The sequence below is a fragment of the Typopeltis vanoorti genome, chromosome 13, assembly GCF_054136105.1.
Source record: "Typopeltis vanoorti isolate ZY-2024b chromosome 13, IOZ_Tvanoo_1.0, whole genome shotgun sequence".
Lineage (NCBI taxonomy): Eukaryota > Metazoa > Arthropoda > Arachnida > Uropygi > Thelyphonidae > Typopeltis > Typopeltis vanoorti.
Genome location: NC_143561.1, coordinates 75,308,598 through 75,328,577, shown reverse-complemented (window position 1 = coordinate 75,328,577; position 19,980 = coordinate 75,308,598). Strand labels below are relative to the sequence as shown.

The following is a 19,980-nucleotide window of genomic DNA, read 5'->3' as shown; positions in this document are numbered from 1 at the left end:
ACTTTATTGCAAAGTATGAACTTTTTGTATATCTAACTGAGATTAGGAAATCTACAGTTATTTCTAACACAAAGTGGTTTTCAGGAAAAGAACTGTTTCTACTGAAGAAATAAAGAAACTGTTTCTTTCAAGAAAGAGATCCAGATGCAGTTAAAATATAATGTTCTTTTTAGCTGGTATATTTGGGATCCAAAATTATCTTTATCTTTTTAGATTTTAAGATGCGATTAAAGTTCAGAATGTTGTAAATTTCTTTTAATGTACTATAGTATTATTAAAGGGGTGCTTAAGGGTCAAAGCTGTATAACTGAGAGGACACCTCCACATAGCCTTTAAAGGAATGCGGAGAATCGATCAGGTCTTCTGACCTAATGTCCAATCCTCACCTTTTCGTGGTGCATCCTGTTGGGTATCTACTTTGATACTGAACGAACGAGGATGGGCTGGCAATTTGGGATTTAGCCGACCAAATTGTATTCTTATTGGTTAAACCAAAATAAAAAATTATGGTACAACATGACAAAATTTCATGCCGGTTGGGGCTTCGCCCGGTTAAACAAGGCCCCCGTTGTTTTCACCAGGGAACCAGGGTGAACAGCGAAAAGTCAGCTACTGGAACAAATCTGAAAACAAACGCCAACTCAACATCACCAGAGTTAAAGATCGGTACTATCAACGTAAGAAGCCTGAATGGCAAAGAAATGGAGCTAGCTGAGGAATTAGATAAGTACCAGATCGACATAATAGGGGTGACTGAAACAAAAAAGACCAAAACTGGTGAGATCTTTCTGAGCAATAAATACAAAATGTTATATTCAGGCAATGACAATCAAGGAAAAGAAGGAGTAGCCATAGTATTCAACACAAAATACGAGGCTAATCTTCTTGAATGGCAGTCAGTCTCAAGTAGAGTAATGTAGGCAAATATCAGAATGGGGAACTGGACAATGAGACGTATTTGTGCCTATGGTCCCACAGAAGGTTCTACTAAGGTAGAAGTGGAGGAATTTTTTGAGGCTTTAGAAAAAGCAACTGACACAATGAAAAAGGAAAAGTTGGTCCTTGTTGGGGATCTAAATAGCAGAGTAGGAAATGATTGAGACATACAAAAATATTTTGGGAAAATTTGGAGAAAAGAGCAAAGCTAATAATAATGGCAAATATCTGTTGGATTTCTGCTCAGGACATGGACTGGTTATTACTAACACCATGTTCCAACATAAAAATGTGCACAAATTCACATGGAGAGAAGAGGCTAGGAATAAGAAAAGTCTCATTGACTATGTTATTGTTGATAGTGATGTTTTCTCCCTGGTGCAGGACACCAGAGTGTACAGAGGATTTGAAATTGTAAGTGATCACTATTTAGTCTTCAGCAGGATAAAATTGAATTTCATATTGAAAAGAATAACATGTAAGAAAGTTTTAAAGCGAATAAAATTTGAGCAGCTCTCAGATGTGAACTGTAGACTAAAATACAGAAAGATTATTGAAAAGAAAATGAAAGAGTTTGAGAACAGAAATCAAACCTTGGAGATTCAGTGGCAAACTCTGAAGAAAACATTGATTGATTCTGCCAGAGAGGCATGTGGTGAGGTTGTGGGCAAGGATAAAAAAATCAGAACTCCCTGGTGGACACAGGAAGTTAAAGAGGCAGTGAAGGAAAAGAAGAAAGCATATCAAAAGTTCCTGGCAAATAAGCCAGCTTTTACTCTTACAGAATACAGAGACAAATGTAAGAAAGCTAAATAGTGTGTAAAACTAGCTAAACAAAAGTCATGGGAGGACTTTGGCAAGAATATAGAAAATAAATATCAAGAAGGTGGCAAAATATTCTGGAGGTTGTTGAAGAAGCTTAGGAATGGAGGAAAGAGTGCTGTAAAAGGAGTTAGAGATGATAAAGGCGACATGAAAACAGGAGAAAAAGATATCCTTGAAGTTGAAGTATGGAGTAATTACTTTGAAAAACTGCTAAATGAAACAAGCAGTGATGACAGCACAGTGATAAAAAACACTGACCAGGCATGCAGTCAGGAATACATATCCATACTTGAAGTAAAAAAAGCCATCAAAGGCTTGAAATGTGGAAAGGCAGCAGGAGTAGATGATATTCGACCAGAAATGCTGAAGTATGGTGGTATAAAAGTCTTACAGTGGCTGCACTGCATAGTTCAGAAAGCCTGGACAGAGGGACGAATTCCCGATGATTGGAATAGAGCTCTCATAGTACCCATATATAAAAAGGGAAATAAAACTGAATGTGAGAATTACAGAGGTGTTTCCCTACTGAGTGTTCCTTTCAAGATCTATGCAAGTATACTTGAGAAATGGTTGAGAAGAATTGTGGAAGAAAAGCTTGGTGAAGACCAAGCTGGATTCAGGCCAAATAGAGGCTGTCAGAATCAGGTCTTCACTTTACGACAAATAGTCGAGAAAGCATGGGAATACAACAAAGATCTGTATTTAAGTTTTGTCGATTTGGAAAAGGCATATGACAAGGTGCCAAGAGAGAAGCTATTCAATACGCTGCAGTTATATGGTGTCAATGGGGCATTATATAAAGCAATACTTAATCTTTATTTGAGTTGTAAGTCAGCAGTTAGAATTGAAGGAAGTACAGGAAGATGGTTTAATGTTAAATCTGGTGTGAGACAAGGATGTACATTATCCCCTCTGTTATTCATTATCTATATGGATCACATTATGAAGAAATGTGGTATTAAACCTGATATCAAAATTGGAGATGTTAATGTCAGCTCTTTGCTTTATGCGGATGATGTTATACTTCTAAATAAATCTGCTACAAGTCTGCAAGATTCTCTGACTAAATTGAATAGCTGTTGTAATAGATATGGTATGAAGGTCAGCAATAAAAAGACAAAGAGAATGAAAATAGGCAGAATCATTGAAAATGTCAACTGTGTTGTGAATGGAGAACCTGTGGAACAAGTAAAACATTTCAGCTACTTAGGCACGAATTTTACTGAAGATGGTAAATTAAATATAGAAATAGACAACAGAATCAGCAAAGCTGGTATGGTGGGAAGTTAATTGAATAAATTCATATGGAATAAGAAAGAAATTAGTCGGAACACTAAATTAGCTGTATACAAGACAGTGTTCAAACCAGTTTTAACTTATGGATCTGAGAGCTGGGTCAGAAGTAAAACACTTGACCAAAGACTAGAGACTGCAGATATGAGAGTGCTGAGAAAGATTAGAGGCGTGAACAGATGGCATCAATGGCAATATCATATTAAAAATGAGGATATTAGGAAAGAACTTGACATTGTCAGCATCCAGGAATGCGTTAGCAGAGCTAATCTCAGGTGGTATGGTCACTTAAATAGAATGGGAGAGGAAAGATTAGCAAAACAAGTGTTCTCTGCCAGGTTGGCAGGAAAACGACCCAGAGGAAGACCAAGATATAGGTGGATTGATATGGTACAAAGTGCCTTAGACGATAGAAATATAAGATCTGATAATGTTGGAGTCTTGACAAGTAACAGACTGATTTGGAGGAAAATTGTAGATAGGAAGTTAGTAATGATGTAATTTTTTCATGTAGTACTGTCATATCCTGTACACCCCTTGAGGGTACATGGCAAGAATTTGATGATGATGATAGTATTATTAAACTGTTTTTGTTTTTTTGTATGATAGAGGTGTGAAGACTCAATTTACTTGACTATTTTTGAAGTTTAAAATTAAATTTTGGGAATAAGAGAATTATCGTAGCAAAATTGAAAAACAAAAAAGAAAAGTAAAAGAGATGGTAGCTCTGGTAGGTACAAATAATTTAAGTAGTGACAAATATAGTATGACAGAAGATATGAAAGGTCTGTTGGAAGAAGCGAGAAAGAAATGTGAGAGAGTAAAAATTGTCGGATTACTACCCAGATATGACAGTACTGAGTTAAGAAGGAGGGCGATGATAGCAAATGATTTCATGAGCAGGCTGTGCAGAAGATATGGATGCAAGTTTTTAAATGTGTTTTAGATCGTCTGTGTTTGATGGCAGAAAAGACTTGTGTAAGAAGAATGGCCTGCACTTGAATTCATTTTGCATCAGAAGCATGGAGAAATTACTTCTTGGTATGAGACCTAATGCAGAGAATTAGGAAAACTAGATTATCAAGGAAGGAATGGGAAAAATGTGTGTGAAAGTTTAGCTATAATATGCAAACATGATAAAGATATGAATGCCTTCAAACATGGTTATGTATGTGGTGAAGGGGTGGAAAAATATGCTTTAGTTCGGATGTTTTAAGTATGTCTGGGGAGGAAAAAGAGAACTTTCTAGAACAAGACCAAATAGATTGCATATCTAATTATAAGACTAGGCTAGGTGATAATTTATTATGTCTATACACAAATGCCAAGAGCATTAGAAACAAAGGGGTTGAGTTCGTTGCTTTATTGAATACAATGTGGTCTAAGATTGTTGGCAGCATTAATGAAACCTGGCTATCAGAATCAGATATGGTAAGTGGGATGAAGTGTAATGGGTATACTATTTTTAGGAATGACAGAAGAGATAGGAAGAGAAGAGGAGTGCTACTAATGATATCAGATGACTTAAATCCAGTTAGATTAGAAACACAAGAAAACAATAATGGTAACAATGTCCCATGTAGCAGTGAGTTTGAGTCCATCTGGTGTGAATGGTGGTTAAGAGAATGAAATATATGATGGGATGTTGCTATAGATCTGGCGGCTCAGTTGCATGGGACGAAGAAATGCATCGCCAATTTAGTCTTATGGCTACTAAACGAATGATCGTTATGGGTGACTTTAATTTTCCAAACCTTAATTGGGTAGAAGAGAAATCTCTTGATAAGAAAGAACAGGAATTTATTGAATTGTTGCGAGACAACTTTCTCAAGCAGCATGTGAGAGAAGGAACTAGAGGTCAAAAAGTGTTGGATTTGCTCATAGCATCAGAAGGGGTTTCTGTCAAGAATATGGCTATTTTACCACCAATTGGCGACAGTGATGCTCCAATTAAAGCGGGTTACATGCTGGAAATTATGATCAACTTAGGAGAATACTATCTTTGGTCCCATGGTAGATGGCATTGAGAAGTTACAGTTCATTGTATTTGGTGGATTGAGTGGTGGAGACAGAGTTGTAGAGTAGGTGCTCTCCCCTCAATGAGTCTTCGAACTCCCTAGAGGTGTGTCACATAATAATAATAATATTCTTGGTTTACTTCTTTATCCAAATGTAAGCAAACAATGTTTGTATGTTAAGTATCTCCCCAAATGGGCTACTTGTATATAGAAGCTAATGACTGCACATCAACTGCCTCAGTGGCGCACCCAGAGGGGGGGCCAAGGAGCCCAGGCACCCCCCAAAGAAAAGGAAAAAACACTAGAAAAATCTTTTCCTAATTATGAATTAGCGATCACTGCAGATGCTCAGTTATAGGTCATATGTGATGTGTAGTGTGTATTCGCAAAACGTCTACTCAACTCGGCCCCCCCCCCCAAAGGTTAAATCCTGAGCGCTCAGCCCCCTCCAAGATTAAATCCTGAGTGCGCCACTGAACTGCCTTAGTCAACCTTTTCAACAATCATACAGTTAGTTACCTTCATTTGCTTTCTCAAAGATCAACTTCATCCTTTTGCACATATAAAGTTGTGCCTGCAGTTTGGCCTACTTTAGACTGACTGGTAGAACAGTTAACATCCACCTTGAAGAACACAAAAATTGCATCCATGATCATCTTTATGGCAAGTCATGCTCTGGATACTCAGTATTAACAGGATTAAATGGAAGAAGACATCGGTTTATGCAGAAGTCACTATAGGTCTAAAAAACTATTTTCAGAATTAGCATTTGCTATGAAGCACACCCCCTCCCCAACATTAACAAACATGACTGCATTAATTTGCCAAAGATCTGAGAGACAGTCATTCTGAAACCAGGATAGTCTACCTTCTCCAAATTAATTTGATGATTAACCTTGCCAACAGAGGGGGACTTGTAAGGACATTAGTTGTGTGTCAGTTACAAATTGAATTATTGCTAATATTTTAATGCCTGTCTGCTTGTCACAGTTACAATTTGTGTTCTGAAGATGGTGGGTTAAAAAAAAAAAACAGAAAAATATTAATAAGTTAAATAAATTAATGGTGGTGTTTATACTGTAAAGCACTATTATGAATAATGGCAAGAATATTATAACCATATGATTCTTCAGGTAAATAATAAAAAATTAAGTATTTCTTAGGAATAATGCTGTTGAGTGGCTATTATTCACCATCAAGAAGACAACATTTTGGAAGAATGCATCTTCCAAAAACGATACTCTTCATTCTCTTGTTGCCGATGCAATAAATTCGAGGCTCTCTTTTGAAACTACACTTTGCTGACGATGATAAATTATTCTGATAAATTTACTAAACTAAATTCAGATATATAATGAACCATCTTAATGAAAAGTTTCTTCAGCTATAAAATTCTTCCAAGGGAAGAATTTCATAGCTTTGATGAATCAATGCAAGAATAGTTTGGAAAGCAAGAATGTCAACAGTTCATTTGTGGAAACCAACCATATAAAGGAAAAAATCCCACAAGTGGAGCAGGAAAAGAAATTAACTTTGAATAAGGGAGAGATCCTATCAAATTTGCTGAAATTATATCAAACTTCAATCTAAAATCTTTCATTTATGCTATGATGTTTTTTTTTAAAACTATTATAAAATTAATGCAAAGTTAAAAGAGATGACAATGCTACAGGGACCATTCATGACAACATTCATGACAGCTGCCATGGGAAAAGAAAATGATTTTAAAAAAAGGGATGGAGACTCACCTGTCTTTAGTTCAGATGAAACAATAATAATGTTGTTAGTCTAAGTTCAAAAGCAGTGAGGATTAAACTAATTACTCAGGCTTCACACTATTCATGAATATCTAAAAGTATGTACTTATACAACGGCCATATTTTGCAAAAGTGTACAATGAACATGTGGGAAGGGTAGACTGAAATGGACCAGAATATATCAAAATAAAAGTCATTTGTGGGGGGGGGGGGAGGAGCTTTCTAGCCTTATTACCAATTTGATCAATGTGGCTATAAATAATGCCTGGCAGAACATGCAAAGACAAAGATACAATATCCATTAAGTTCTCATAGAACTTTAGATTTGATTTAGAGCCATACTGCAATACACCATAACAAGGCCAGTGAGTAAGACCACAGCAAAAGTTGAATGAAAGTCAATTTGACACACATTCAAATTGGACTGTTCCCAAAAAAAATCAAACACGATGTGCACATTATCACATAGAAACAACTAGATGCGAGAAACATAATAGAGGGTTGCATGTAAAATGCTTCATGCCTTACCATATTCAGTAACACTTAAATAATTTTTTGTACAGTATTTTCCTGGCATTCTATATGAGGGTGGTCTGAAAAGTTCTCAGCCTCGACCACAGATGGCAACACTATCAGCAAGAGATTTTTTTTTTCTAAGTTGGTACATCTGTCATAAGCATCCATGTGAAATTGCAAGTCATTCTATCAAGTGGTTTGTTTTATACAGCTGTCTGAAGCAAAAGTATCCCTTGAAATGGATAAAATTGAGTATTGTGCGGTTATAAAATTCTTTGTAAAAGAAGGATTAACGGCAAAATTAATTCATTTGAAGTTCATAAAAGTTTATGGCTACTCTTCTCCTTCATTTTCGACAATTAAGAAATGGGATTCCAAGTTTAAACATGGCCGTACCAGCCTTGAAGATGATCCACATGAAGGACATCCAACACCAAAAATCAATGATCAAGTGCATGATATGGTAGTGGATGACCAGCAAGTCAAAGTGAGTGAAATTGCTGAAACTATAGACATTTGAAAAGAACGTGTAGGATATATTTTGCATGAAGAATTGCATATGAAAAAGCTTTGCACAAGATGGGTGCCGCGCTTGTGCACAGCAGATCAAAAATACACTCATATGAAAATCTCTGAACAGTGCTTGGAGGTTTTAACAAGAATAAAACTGATTTTGTGCATCAATTTATTACTATGGATGAGACTTGGATTCACCAGAATCCAAACAGCAGTCAAAACAGTGAGCAGAAGCCGGTTGTTCAGCACCAAAGAAGACAAAGTCAGTTCCATCAGCAGGAAAGGTCATGGCATCGGTGTTTTGGGATGCTAAAGGCATTTTATTTATTAATTATCTTGAAAAGGGTAAAACGATAACCACAGAATGTTATTCTGATCTTTTAACCAGACTAGATGAAAAAATTTGTGAGAAAAGACCCGGTTTGCAGAAGAAAAAAAAAATCATCTTTCATCAGGACAATGCACCTGCCCACAAAGTGTTTTGGCAATGGGAAAATTAAGGGAATCTACACTATGAATTGTTGGAACATCCACCCTATTCCCCAGATTTGACTCCCTCTGACTTCTATCTCTTCCCAAAACTAAAACTCTTCTTCATGGTCAGTATTTTTCTTTGAATCAAGAGGTGATTGCAGCTGTAGAGGAGTATTTTGCAGATTTTACTGAGAACCACTACAGGGACGGGATAATGGCGCTGGAGCATCGCTGGAAAAAATGTATTAGTCTTAAGGGAGATTATGTTGAAAAATAAAAATAATTTTGAAATCATACTTTTTTTTTTTTTTTTTCATTGTTAGGCCAAGAACTTTTCAGACCATCCTCATATTATAGGATACCTTGAATTTTCATTGTAAATCATAATTTGATAATTAAAATTGCATTTCTCATGTCACTAAGTCTTAATTTTCCTTATTTCTCACATAATTATAAAATTCATAAAAAATTTTTAATTTAGACATAAATGCATTAAACTTCTTTGCCAATGTGTAAATGCTGTAGCTTCACCAGTGAATGCATACTGTTAATTTTTTGAGTTTGTGACTAATATTCATAATCCTGATAACTAGCAACAGAGTTTCTCCCAGATCTATGTATTTGGTTTTCATGTGCTAACACGAAAATTAAATTTTCTTTTAATATATTTATTAGAAAAGTATATAAACACAACACACACACATATATATGCGTGTGTGTGTGTGTGTGTGTAGAAAGTTTTTTACCTTGGGTATGCTATACATTAAAGATACCAAGCAATTTTATTAACTTGGTTTTAATCCTTTTTTTTTTCCCCAAGTAAGCAAACAAGCAAGCAAGTCAAAAAAATGAGCCTGAAGTATTTTCAGGTCTGAGACAATTTGTGGTAAAGGTGGAATAAGCTCTGATCACTTTCCTTAGTATCTCCCACAATGCAAAGCATATCTCCTTGCAGACATGTATGATGTTATGCATTAAGGGAAGGGCCACTATAACCCAGTTTCAACCTTTATCGAGGCCACGTCAGTGAGATCCAGACCCTGAGATGCCAAGGATGAAGTAATGCAGAACTTATCAATTTTACCTATACAAGTTGCCACAAGGTGCTTTGACCTTATTAAATAAAAATCTCTGGATGAAAGAAAGAGGTTGAAAGTTTTTTACCTTGGGTATACTATACGTTAAAGATACCAAGCAATTTTATAAACTTGGTTTTAATCCTGTTTTCCCAAACAAGCCACCTTTACCACGAGTTGCCTCAGATCTGAAAATACTTCAGGCACAAACTTGACTGACTTGCTTGTTTGCTTACTTGGGAAAAAAGGATAAAAAGCAAGTTTATAAAATTGTGTATGAATGAGTAGAAGGGTCATATACATATATATATGACCCTTCCTTATTCTGCTCTCTCTCTCTCTCTCTCTCTCATGTCCATCAGCTTTTCATTTCATAGCACAGTAGAGCATAAACTGTATTATTTCATTTGCTACTGCATGAATGATGTCACAATAGTCCAATATCACAGACAGCAAAGCAAAGTTTTCTGTAATGATGGACTGGATAATATATATATATATATATATATATATATATATATATATGACCCTTCTCTACTCATTCATATACACACATTCATAACCTTAAAGCATTAGGTCATCTGGCTTTAAATACAAAATATCTACAAAGGCAGAGAATTTAACACATTTTACTTAGAGATTCAAACAGATTAGAAAACTTGGCAAACCTGCTCTGGAAAATCAAGTTTCTCATCAATCCTTAAATACACTAAGGGAAACCAAAGCAACATTTCTTGTACACAGTCATGCAAGGAAATGTAACTCATACCTGTATCTTCAATACATGCCTTGGTTCAAGTGTATTCAATTTCTATTTCAGACAGATACCAAAAACATTAACAGTTTACTTCATAAAATTCAGATATCTGAATAAAATTAAAAAGAAACACTGAAGCAGAAAACAACTATATAGAACATTCCAGTGTTTTTACATGAAAAATGTCAGATTCACAAACATAGAATAGCTTTCCACCTAGTATTCACTTAAAAACAACCTAAAATGATAACAGTGAAGATGCATAAACTTCTCAATAGGAACTTGAACAAATAAGGAATCCACAAACAACTATTCATTATATTTTTCTTTATTTCTTAAAGTGAATCATTTCCAACTCCTCCTTTTATTATTCTCTTAGTACCATTTTTACAATGTCTCCCTCTTTATATATGTATTTGCTCTCTCTCTCTCATGTCCATCAGCTGTTCATTTTATAGCACAGTAGAGCATAAACTGTATTATCTCATTTGCAACTGCACGAATGATGTCACAATAGTCCAATATCACAGCCAGCAAAGCAAAGTTTTCAGTAATGATGGACTGGATAATGTTTGTTGACAATGCAATGAAGTTTCTTTGCTGCTTGATAATTATTTCATGTACTTAGCATAAAAAACTTATACATGTATTTTAATTCCAATGTAAGAAAGTATGTACATCTTGCCGATTCTCTGTGCTGCTAAATGATAAGTTGTTTCCAACAATTACATAGCCATGAGGCATGGTAAGGTTTAATGGCATTGCCAGTCATCTAATGGCAAAACTGCAAACTATTATATTTAAGGCTATTTTGCCTGCTTCTGTTTAGGAGTGCCCTGTTTAAATGTCATTGGCTTTTTACTCACGGATTCTTAGGGCATTGTAGATGTATATTTACCAATAAATATATGTAGCATAAGGAAGAGAAATCTACACATACCTTTTTCTGGGTGTTGCGGCTTTTCTTCTTTCTGCGATGTCCAAACTACTGAGTGTGTGTGTGTGAGGGGAGGGGGAGGGCAATGTGGGAGAATTAAAATAGAAATGGAAAGAAACCTGGGTTTTTTGAATAATATATATATACATATCATCATCATCAAATTCCTGCCATGTACCCTCAAGGGGTTTACAGGATATGATAGTACTACATGAAAAAAATTACATCATTACTAACTTCCAATCTACAATTTAACTCCAAATCAGTCTGTTACTTGTCAAGACTCCAACATTATCAGATCTTATATTTCTATCATCTAAGGCACTTTGTACCGTATCAATCCACCTATATCGTGGTCTTCCTCTGGATCGTTTTGCTGCCAACCTGGCAGAGAACACTTGTTTTGCTAATCTTTCTTCGCCCATTCTGTTTAAGTGACCATACCACCTGAGATTAGCTCTGCTAACACATTCCTGGATGCTGACAATGTCAAGTTCTTTCCTAATATCCTCATTTTTAATATGATATTGCCATTGATGCCATCTGTTCACCCTCTAATCTTTCTCAGGACTCTCATATCTGCAGTCTCTAGTCTTTGGTCAAGTGTTTTACTTCTGACCCAGCTCTCAGCTGGGTCAGAATGTCATTGGCTTTCCATAAGTTAAAACTGGTTTGAACACTGTCTTGTATACAGCTACTTTAGTGTTCTGACTAATTTCTTTCTTATTCCATATGAATTCATTCAGTTGACTTCCCACCATACCAGCTTTGCTGATTCTGTTGTCTATTTCTATATTTAATTTACCATCTTCAGTAAAAATCGTGCCTAAGTAGCTGAAATATTTTACTTGTTCCACAGGTTCTCCATTCACAACACAGTTGACATTTTCAATGATTCTGCCTATTTTCATTGTCTTTGTCTTTTTATTGCTGACCTTCATACCATATCTATTACAACAGCTATTCAATTTAGTTAGAGAATTTTGCAGGCTTGTAGAAGATTTATTTTGAAGTATAACATCATCCGCATAAAGCAAAGAGCTGACATTAACATCTCCAATTTTGATATCATGTTTAATACCATTTTCCTTCATAATGTGATCCATATAGATAATGAATAACAGAGGGGATGATGTACATCCTTATCTCACATCAGATTTAACATTAAAATATCTTCCTGAACTTGCTTCAATTCTAACTGCTGACTTACAATTCAAATAAAGACTAAGTATTGCTTGATATAATGCCCCATTCACACCATATACCTGCAGCGTATTGAATAGCTTCTCTCTTTGCACTTTGTCATATGCCTTTTCCAAATCGACAAAACTTAAATACGGATCTTTTTTATATTCCCATGCTTTCTCAACTATTTGTTGTAAAGTAAAGATCTGATCCTGACAGCCTCTATTTGGCCTGAATCCAGCTTGTTCTTCACCAAGCTTTTCTTCCACAATTCTTCTCAACCATTTCTCAAGTATACTTGCATAGATCTTGAAAGGAACACTCAGTAGGGAAACACCTCTGTAATTCTCATATTCAGTTTTATTTCCCTTTTTATATATGGGTACTATGAGAGCTCTACTCCAATCATCGGGAATTCGTCCCTCTGTCCAGGCTTTCTGAACTATGCAGTGCAGCCACTGTAAGACTTTTATACCACCATACTTCAGCATTTCTGGTCGAATATCATCTACTCCTGCTGCCTTTCCACATTTCAAGCCTTTGATGGCTTTTTCTACTTCAAGTATGGATATGTATTCCTGACTGCATGCCTGGTCAGTGTTTTTTATCACTGTGCTGTCATCACTGCTTGTTTCATTTAGCAGTTTTTCAAAGTAATTACTCCATACTTCAAGGATATCTTTTTCTCCTGTTTTCATGTCGCCTTTATCATCTCTAACTCCTTTTACAGCACTCTTTCCTCCATTCCTAAGTTTCTTCAACAACCTCCAGAATATTTTGCCACCTTCTTGATATTTATTTTCTATATTCTTGCCAAAGTCCTCCCATGACTTTTGTTTAGCTAGTTTTACACACTGTTTAGCTTTCTTACATTTGTCTCTGTATTCTGTAAGAGTAAAAGCTGACTTATTTGCCAGGAACTTTTGATATGCTTTCTTCTTTTCCTTCACTGCCTCTTTAACTTCCTGTGTCCACCAGGGAGTTCTGATTTTTTTATCCTTGCACACAAACTTACCACATGCCTGTCTGGCAGAATCAATCAATGTTTTCTTCAGAGTTTGCCACTGAATCTCCAAGGTTTGATTTCTGTTCTCAAACTCTTTCATTTTCTTTTCAATAATCTTTCTGTATTTTAGTCTACAGTTCACATCTGAGAGCTGCTCAACTTTTATTCGCTTTAAAACTTTCTTACATGTTATTCTTTTCAATATGAAATTCAATTTTATCCTGCTGAAGACTAAATAGTGATCACTTACAATTTCAAATCCTCTGTACACTCTGGTGTCCTGCACCAGGGAGAAAACATCACTATCAACAATAACATAGTCAATGAGACTTTTCTTATTCCTAGCCTCTTCTTTCCATGTTCCAACATAACATTTTTATGTTGGAACATGGTGTTAGTAATATCCAGTCCATGTCCTGAGCAGAAATCCAACAGATATTTGCCATTATTATTAGCTTTGCTCTTTTCTCCAAATTTTCCCAAAACATTTTTGTATGTCTCACAATCACTTCCTACTCTGCTATTTAGATCCACAACAAGGATCAACTTTTCCTTTTTCATTGTCATGACTTTCTCTAGAGCCTCAAAAAATTCCTCCACTTCTACCTTAGTAGAGCCTGCTGTGGGACCATAGGCACAAATAAGTCTCATTGTCCAGTTCCCCATTCTGATATTTGCCCACATTACTCTACTTGAGATTGCCTGCCATTCAAGAAGATGAGCCTTGTATTTTGTGTTGAATACTATGGCTACTCCTTCTTTTCCTTGATTGTCATTTCCTGAATATAACATTTTGTATTTATTGCTCAGAAAGATCTCGCCAGTTTTTGTCTTTGTTTCAGTCACCCCTATTATGTCGATCTGGTACTTATCTAATTCCTCAGCTAGCTCCATTTCTTTGCCATTCAGGCTTCTTACGTTGATAGTACCGATCTTTAAGTCTGGTGATGTTGAGTTGGGGTTTGTTTTCAGATTTGTCCCAGTAGCTTACTTTTCGCTGTTCGCCCTGGTGAAAACAACGGGGACCTTGTTTAACCGGGCGACGTCCCAGCGAGCATGAAATTCTGTCATGTTGTACCATCATTTTTTATTTTGGTTTAACCAATAAGAATACAATTTGGTCGGCTAAATCCCAAATTGCCAGCCCATCCTCGTTCGTTCAGTATCCAAGTAGATACCCAACAGGGTGCACCACGAGAAGGTGAGGATTAGACATTAGGTCAGAAGACCTGGTCGGTTCTCCGCATTCCTTCAAAGGCTATGTGGAGGTCTCCTCTCAGTTATACAGCTTTGACCCTTAAGCACCTCATATATATACATATATATTATATTATTAGGGATGGGCGGAGCATTTTTTATATATTTATATAGGGTGGGAAAGGGTGAAAGGGGTTGAAAACAGCAACTGATTTTTTAGAGGGGGGGAAAAGGGGAAAGGGGATTGGTTCGCAAACAGGACGGCCAAAAACTGGCAAAACAACCCTGGTACCAAAACAAACTTTCCAACACAAAAAATTATCAAACTACCATACACCCAAACACATACAAAGCCTATAAATACATCTTCAAACATACTGACTACAAACTGGTATTCACCACAAACCAAAAACTGGCAATTTTTGGTTTGTGGTGAATCTCCTAAAACCCGCTAAATCTCACACACAAAAAGGAATATTTGAACACCACAACGTAGTCTATAAATTTCCCTGCCAAAAAGACTGTGATTTCTCCTACACAGGTTCCACCATCAGGTCTTTATGGGCAAGACTACAGGAACACCTCCGCGATTGTAACATCCCTATTCCAGAACATTTAAACGCTAAAAAATGCAACATCAAAAAGAAAAATCCAATACAAAGCACAGGAAAAACAGAAATAGCTGTTCAAGTCCTGGAACAAAAACATATCCCGCAGATCGACAAGGCCATCATAGTAGACAGACAAGACAATGAAACAATGCTTAGAATATTGGAAACAATAGCCATTAAATGTAACTCAAACTCTATCAACATACACAGGCCCTACATAATCTCTGAGGTTTGGAACTTTACAACATAAAATTGAGGTCACAACCCTGACCAATAGCTGACAAAACAAACACTTCAAAAGCAAAAGCACCTACCCGACCTGACATAGCACCTACACGACCAAGCATAGTCTAAATGGACCGCACCCCATCAACCCCCTTTCCCCTTCCCCCCCCCTCTAAAAAATCAGTTGCTGTTTTCAATCCCTTTCACCCTTTCCCACCTTATATAAATATATAAAAAATGCTCCGCCCATCCTAATAATATAATATATATGTATATATATATTATTCAAAAAACCCAGGTTTTTTCCCCATTTCTATTTTAATTCTCCCACATTGCCTACCCCTCCCCCCCCCCCCCACACACACACTCAGTAGTTTGGACATCACAGAAAGAAGAAAAGCCGCAACACCCAGAAAAAGGTATGTATAAATTTCTCTTCCTTATGCTACATATATTTATTGGTAAATATACATCTACAATGCCCTAAGAATCCGTGAGTAAAAAGCCAATGACATTTAAACAGGGGCACTCCTAAACAGAAGCAGACAAAATAGCCGTAAATATAATAGTTTGTTAAGAGGAGTAACATGGGAGTTTTCCCAAAAATAATATCCAAAACTACAAACTTCTTCTTCTTCTCTCCAACAGTCCTAAATGGACCGGTGGATCATTCATGGCTGGTAGATAATGTTCTTTGTTATCCTCCTCCAATCATCTTGGTCTCTTCTTCTTGATGTCAGTTGAGAAAGGGAGGAATTTGTCCATTTTTTGATGTCAGTCCATTTTAATCATGGTGGGCCCCTAATCCTTGATCCCAGAACGATTCCTTCTAGCATTTGCTTTGGAATGCCATTAGCCCTCTCCACATGTCCGAACCATTTCATCTGTCTTCTTCTGATGACTGTTAGAATATTTTCCCTTTTTTTCCCCGTCTATTAAATTAATCAGTTTCCGAACATTTTCATTGGTTTCGTGAGCAGTATAGGGAATTCTCAAAAGTCTTCTGTAAGTTTTCATTTCAAAAGACAGGAATCTCCTCTCATCTTCCCTCAATAAAGTCCAGGCTTCACAACCATACAAAAGGATAGAATTCAAAGTATCAATTAGTCTTAATCTGGTTGTGATTGCTATTCTGTTCTCTCTCCACAATGGTTTTAACTTTTGTAGGGCCACAGTTGCCTTAGCAATTCGGTATTTAATGTCGGTTTTGGAGCAACCACCTTGACTCAGCGTGCTTCCTAGATAAGTGAACTTGTTTACATTCTCGATTTGTTTATTGTCGATTTCTATCTTTAAAGGTTCAATGTCTGATTTTGAAGTTATCGTTGTTTTTGTTTTTTGCAGGTTTATGTATAATCCATATTTTTTTAATGTTCTGAAAATACGGCTGGTTATCTCTTGTAATTCTTCTCCACTTTCTGCCAGAAGATCGATATCATCTGCAAAACGTAAGTTGTTTATTCTTAGTCTGCCAACTACTATTCCAGTGTCATATTCATGAAGAGCTTCATCTATAACATATTCTAGAAAACAATTAAAAAGAAGAAGAGGGGACAAGATGCATCCCTGTCTTACCCCTCATTCTGCCAGGAATGGGTTCACTGCTGTAATTTTTAATTTTAATTCTCATATCAGATGAGGAGTAAAGAGATTTAATAATCCTAATGATTTTATTGTCTATACCATAATATTCTAAAATTTTCCATAATGCCTCATGCCATATTGAGTCAAAAGCTTTTTGAAGATCTAAAAAGTTGTGACAAATTATTTTGTTATGTTCTATGTGTTTTTTACCTATTATATGTATCGTAAAAATATGGTCGATTGTACTTCTGGACTTCCGGAAAAAAACTACAAACACTGTTGCTAAATTCTTTTTACAGTTGAATATCATATTAAAAAATATAATTTTATCAACATAACAATATTGTTATAAATTTCTTATTTCATGTTTAATAAACTAAATTGACAATAATAATTTCTGTAAATAAAGTCATGTTAAGATATCTAAAATATTAACACAACCATAACAGATGAAATCTACAGTATGGCTGTTTGTCAAACTTTCAACAAGTGTGACTTGCCAAGAGCTAATATCCTGTTAAGACTGTAGGAGTGTAACATCCTGACAGGTTATTAAATATTTAATATGCAGTTAAATATTTAATATTTTATTAATTATGTGGTTACAATCTGTGTTACACTTCTTTCGGAATAGCATAAAAATAAGAAACACTGAAGCCCTGATAAGCTGAAATCCAACTTGCCATTCTGGAGCTCTTGAAAGCTAATAATTTACAGAAAAAGCAAATTTTATATTATTACAATTAAATCTTTATAAGCATCTGTTATTATGATGATTACTGACTATTAACAGTATTATTAACTATTAACAATTTATCAATAAAATATAAAGTCTTCCTACCATTCTTTTGCATGGCTTCTGTGTGGTACTTCAGGACGGTACTTTCTGTACAAAGAAGCCACTGTCATACGATCAAGAGATTCTAATAATCTCATCAGATCTTGATACTGAAATAAAGAGCTTATAAAATCCACATGTAATCATCTGACATATTATTTCAGGTAACTGTAATTTAAGAATTTCAAACTAATTTAATTAAAAGATAGCTGAGACTACTAACTAATTCCAGAAAAACTGAAATAAGAAGTTATCTCCATTTAGTTTTGAGTACAATAAAATTGAATATCATACCGAAAGGAAAATACATTAGAAAGTTTTTTAAAAAAAAGGAATCAAAATTGAGCAGCTTTCAGAGATAAATTGTAAATGCAAATATTATTCAAGAAAAAATAACAATATGAAAACATAAACCAAACCTTGAAGATTCAGTAGCAAACCTTGCAAAAAATCTCTGACTGAATGCGAAGAAGTTATCTGTAAAGATTGAAAAATCAGACCTGAACAGTGGAGTCAAAGAAGCTAAAGAAACAGTCAACAAAACAAAGAAAGCATATTGAACATTTCTGATAATTAAATCAATTTGTGCTCTTAGTATGTATACAGAGAAAATGTAAGAAAGTGAAACAATGTATATAACTAGCTAAACAAAAGTCATAGGAAGACTTTGATGAGAATATAGAAAATAAATATCAGGAAGGTGGCAAAATATTCTGGAGGTTATTGAAAAAGCTTAGAAATGGAGAAAGAGTACTGTAAAAGGAATCAAAGATGATAAAGGTGACATGAAAACTGATGATAAAGATATTTTAGATGTCTGGAGTAATGACTTTTAAAGACTGCTAAATGAAACAATCAGTGACAGACAGGTAGTAGAAAATATTCAAGAGAAATGTATAAAAGTAATCAGGAATATAGATATCAAAAACTTCAGGTAGAAAGAGCGATCCAAAACCTGACATGTAGAAGGGCAACTAGAGTAGATAATATTCGACCAGAAATGCTCAAATATAGAGGCATAAAAGTTTTAAAGTTGTCTACACAGCATAATTCAGAAGGCTCAGCCAGAATGTCAAATTCTGAATGATTGGAGTAAGGCTCTCATAGTAACCATACACAAAAAAGGAAATAAAACTGAATGTGAGAATTAGAATAATTTCCCTATTGAGTGTTTGTGGTAAGATTTATAAAAGCATACTTGAAAAAAAGCTAAGAAAAATTGTAAAAGGGAAACTTGAAGGGTAATCAGAAGGGTAATCGAGCTGGGTTTAGGAAAAATATAAGTTGTCAGGTCAGATTTTCACTTTAAGACAAACAGTTGTAAAACATGGGAATATAACAAGAATTTGTATTTAAGTGTTGTAGATCTGGAAAAGACAAATGAGAAAGTGCCAAAAGAAAAGCAGTTTGAAACGCAACAATTGTATGTACTCAATATAACATACATGGTACATTATCTTGAGCAATACAGTCTATATTCGAGTTGTAAATCAGCAGTTAGAATTGAAGGATGTACATGAAGATGGTTTGATGTTAATTTGGGTGTGAGCTAGGGTACATATTATCTCCACTGTTATTCATCATCTATATGAATCATATTATGAAGGTTTTATATCTGGTATCAAAATTGGATGCATTAATCTCAGTTCTTTACTTCATACAGATGTATAACTTCACTACGTCTCAAGGATATCTTAAATAAATTGAATTACTGCTATAATAAATTTGGTATGAAAATCAGCAATAAAAAGACAAAGACTGTGAAAATAGGCAGGAACACTGATAAAGACAATCCAAAGGAATTCCATTGTTATGCTGCAAATAAAAAAACATAAAAGAATAATTTGCTGAATGCACAAGGTATGCAGGTGACAGATATAGATGAGATTGTTCAATAAATGAGTGGCCATTTCACTAAAAACTATCAATCTGGTGTAGATAATTGAGCACACTGCTCCCTCTTCAATGAATGAAGAAACTCAGTTGCATGAACAGGAGGTAGTACATCTGTTGCACAAACTGATTAAGAATTCTGCAACAGGGACCTATTTCTTTGAGCAGGATATTAATTTGAGTCTCAGAATAAGGAAGATTCCACATGTATGGTAATCTCATTGCAAGAAGTGGTGCAAAGTGTGCTTAGTGCTATCCAACTATTGACCTATCAGTATCTCTGGATGGTATTGAACATTTTGGAAATGTTGCTCAGGCACTGACCAGAGATATTTC

General features: G+C 35.4%; 1 protein-coding gene across 1 annotated transcript in view; it reads right to left on the bottom strand.

Moving 5' to 3' along the window:
- LOC150100290 (intermembrane lipid transfer protein Vps13-like) overlaps positions 1–19,980 on the bottom strand; it is a 186,728-nt gene that overhangs the window by 62,024 nt on the left and 104,724 nt on the right. The window contains exon 9 of the mRNA XM_090402627.1: positions 17,755–17,861. Within this exon, the coding sequence (XP_090258753.1) occupies positions 17,755–17,861 (107 nt within the window). The remainder of the gene's footprint in view (positions 1–17,754; positions 17,862–19,980) is intronic.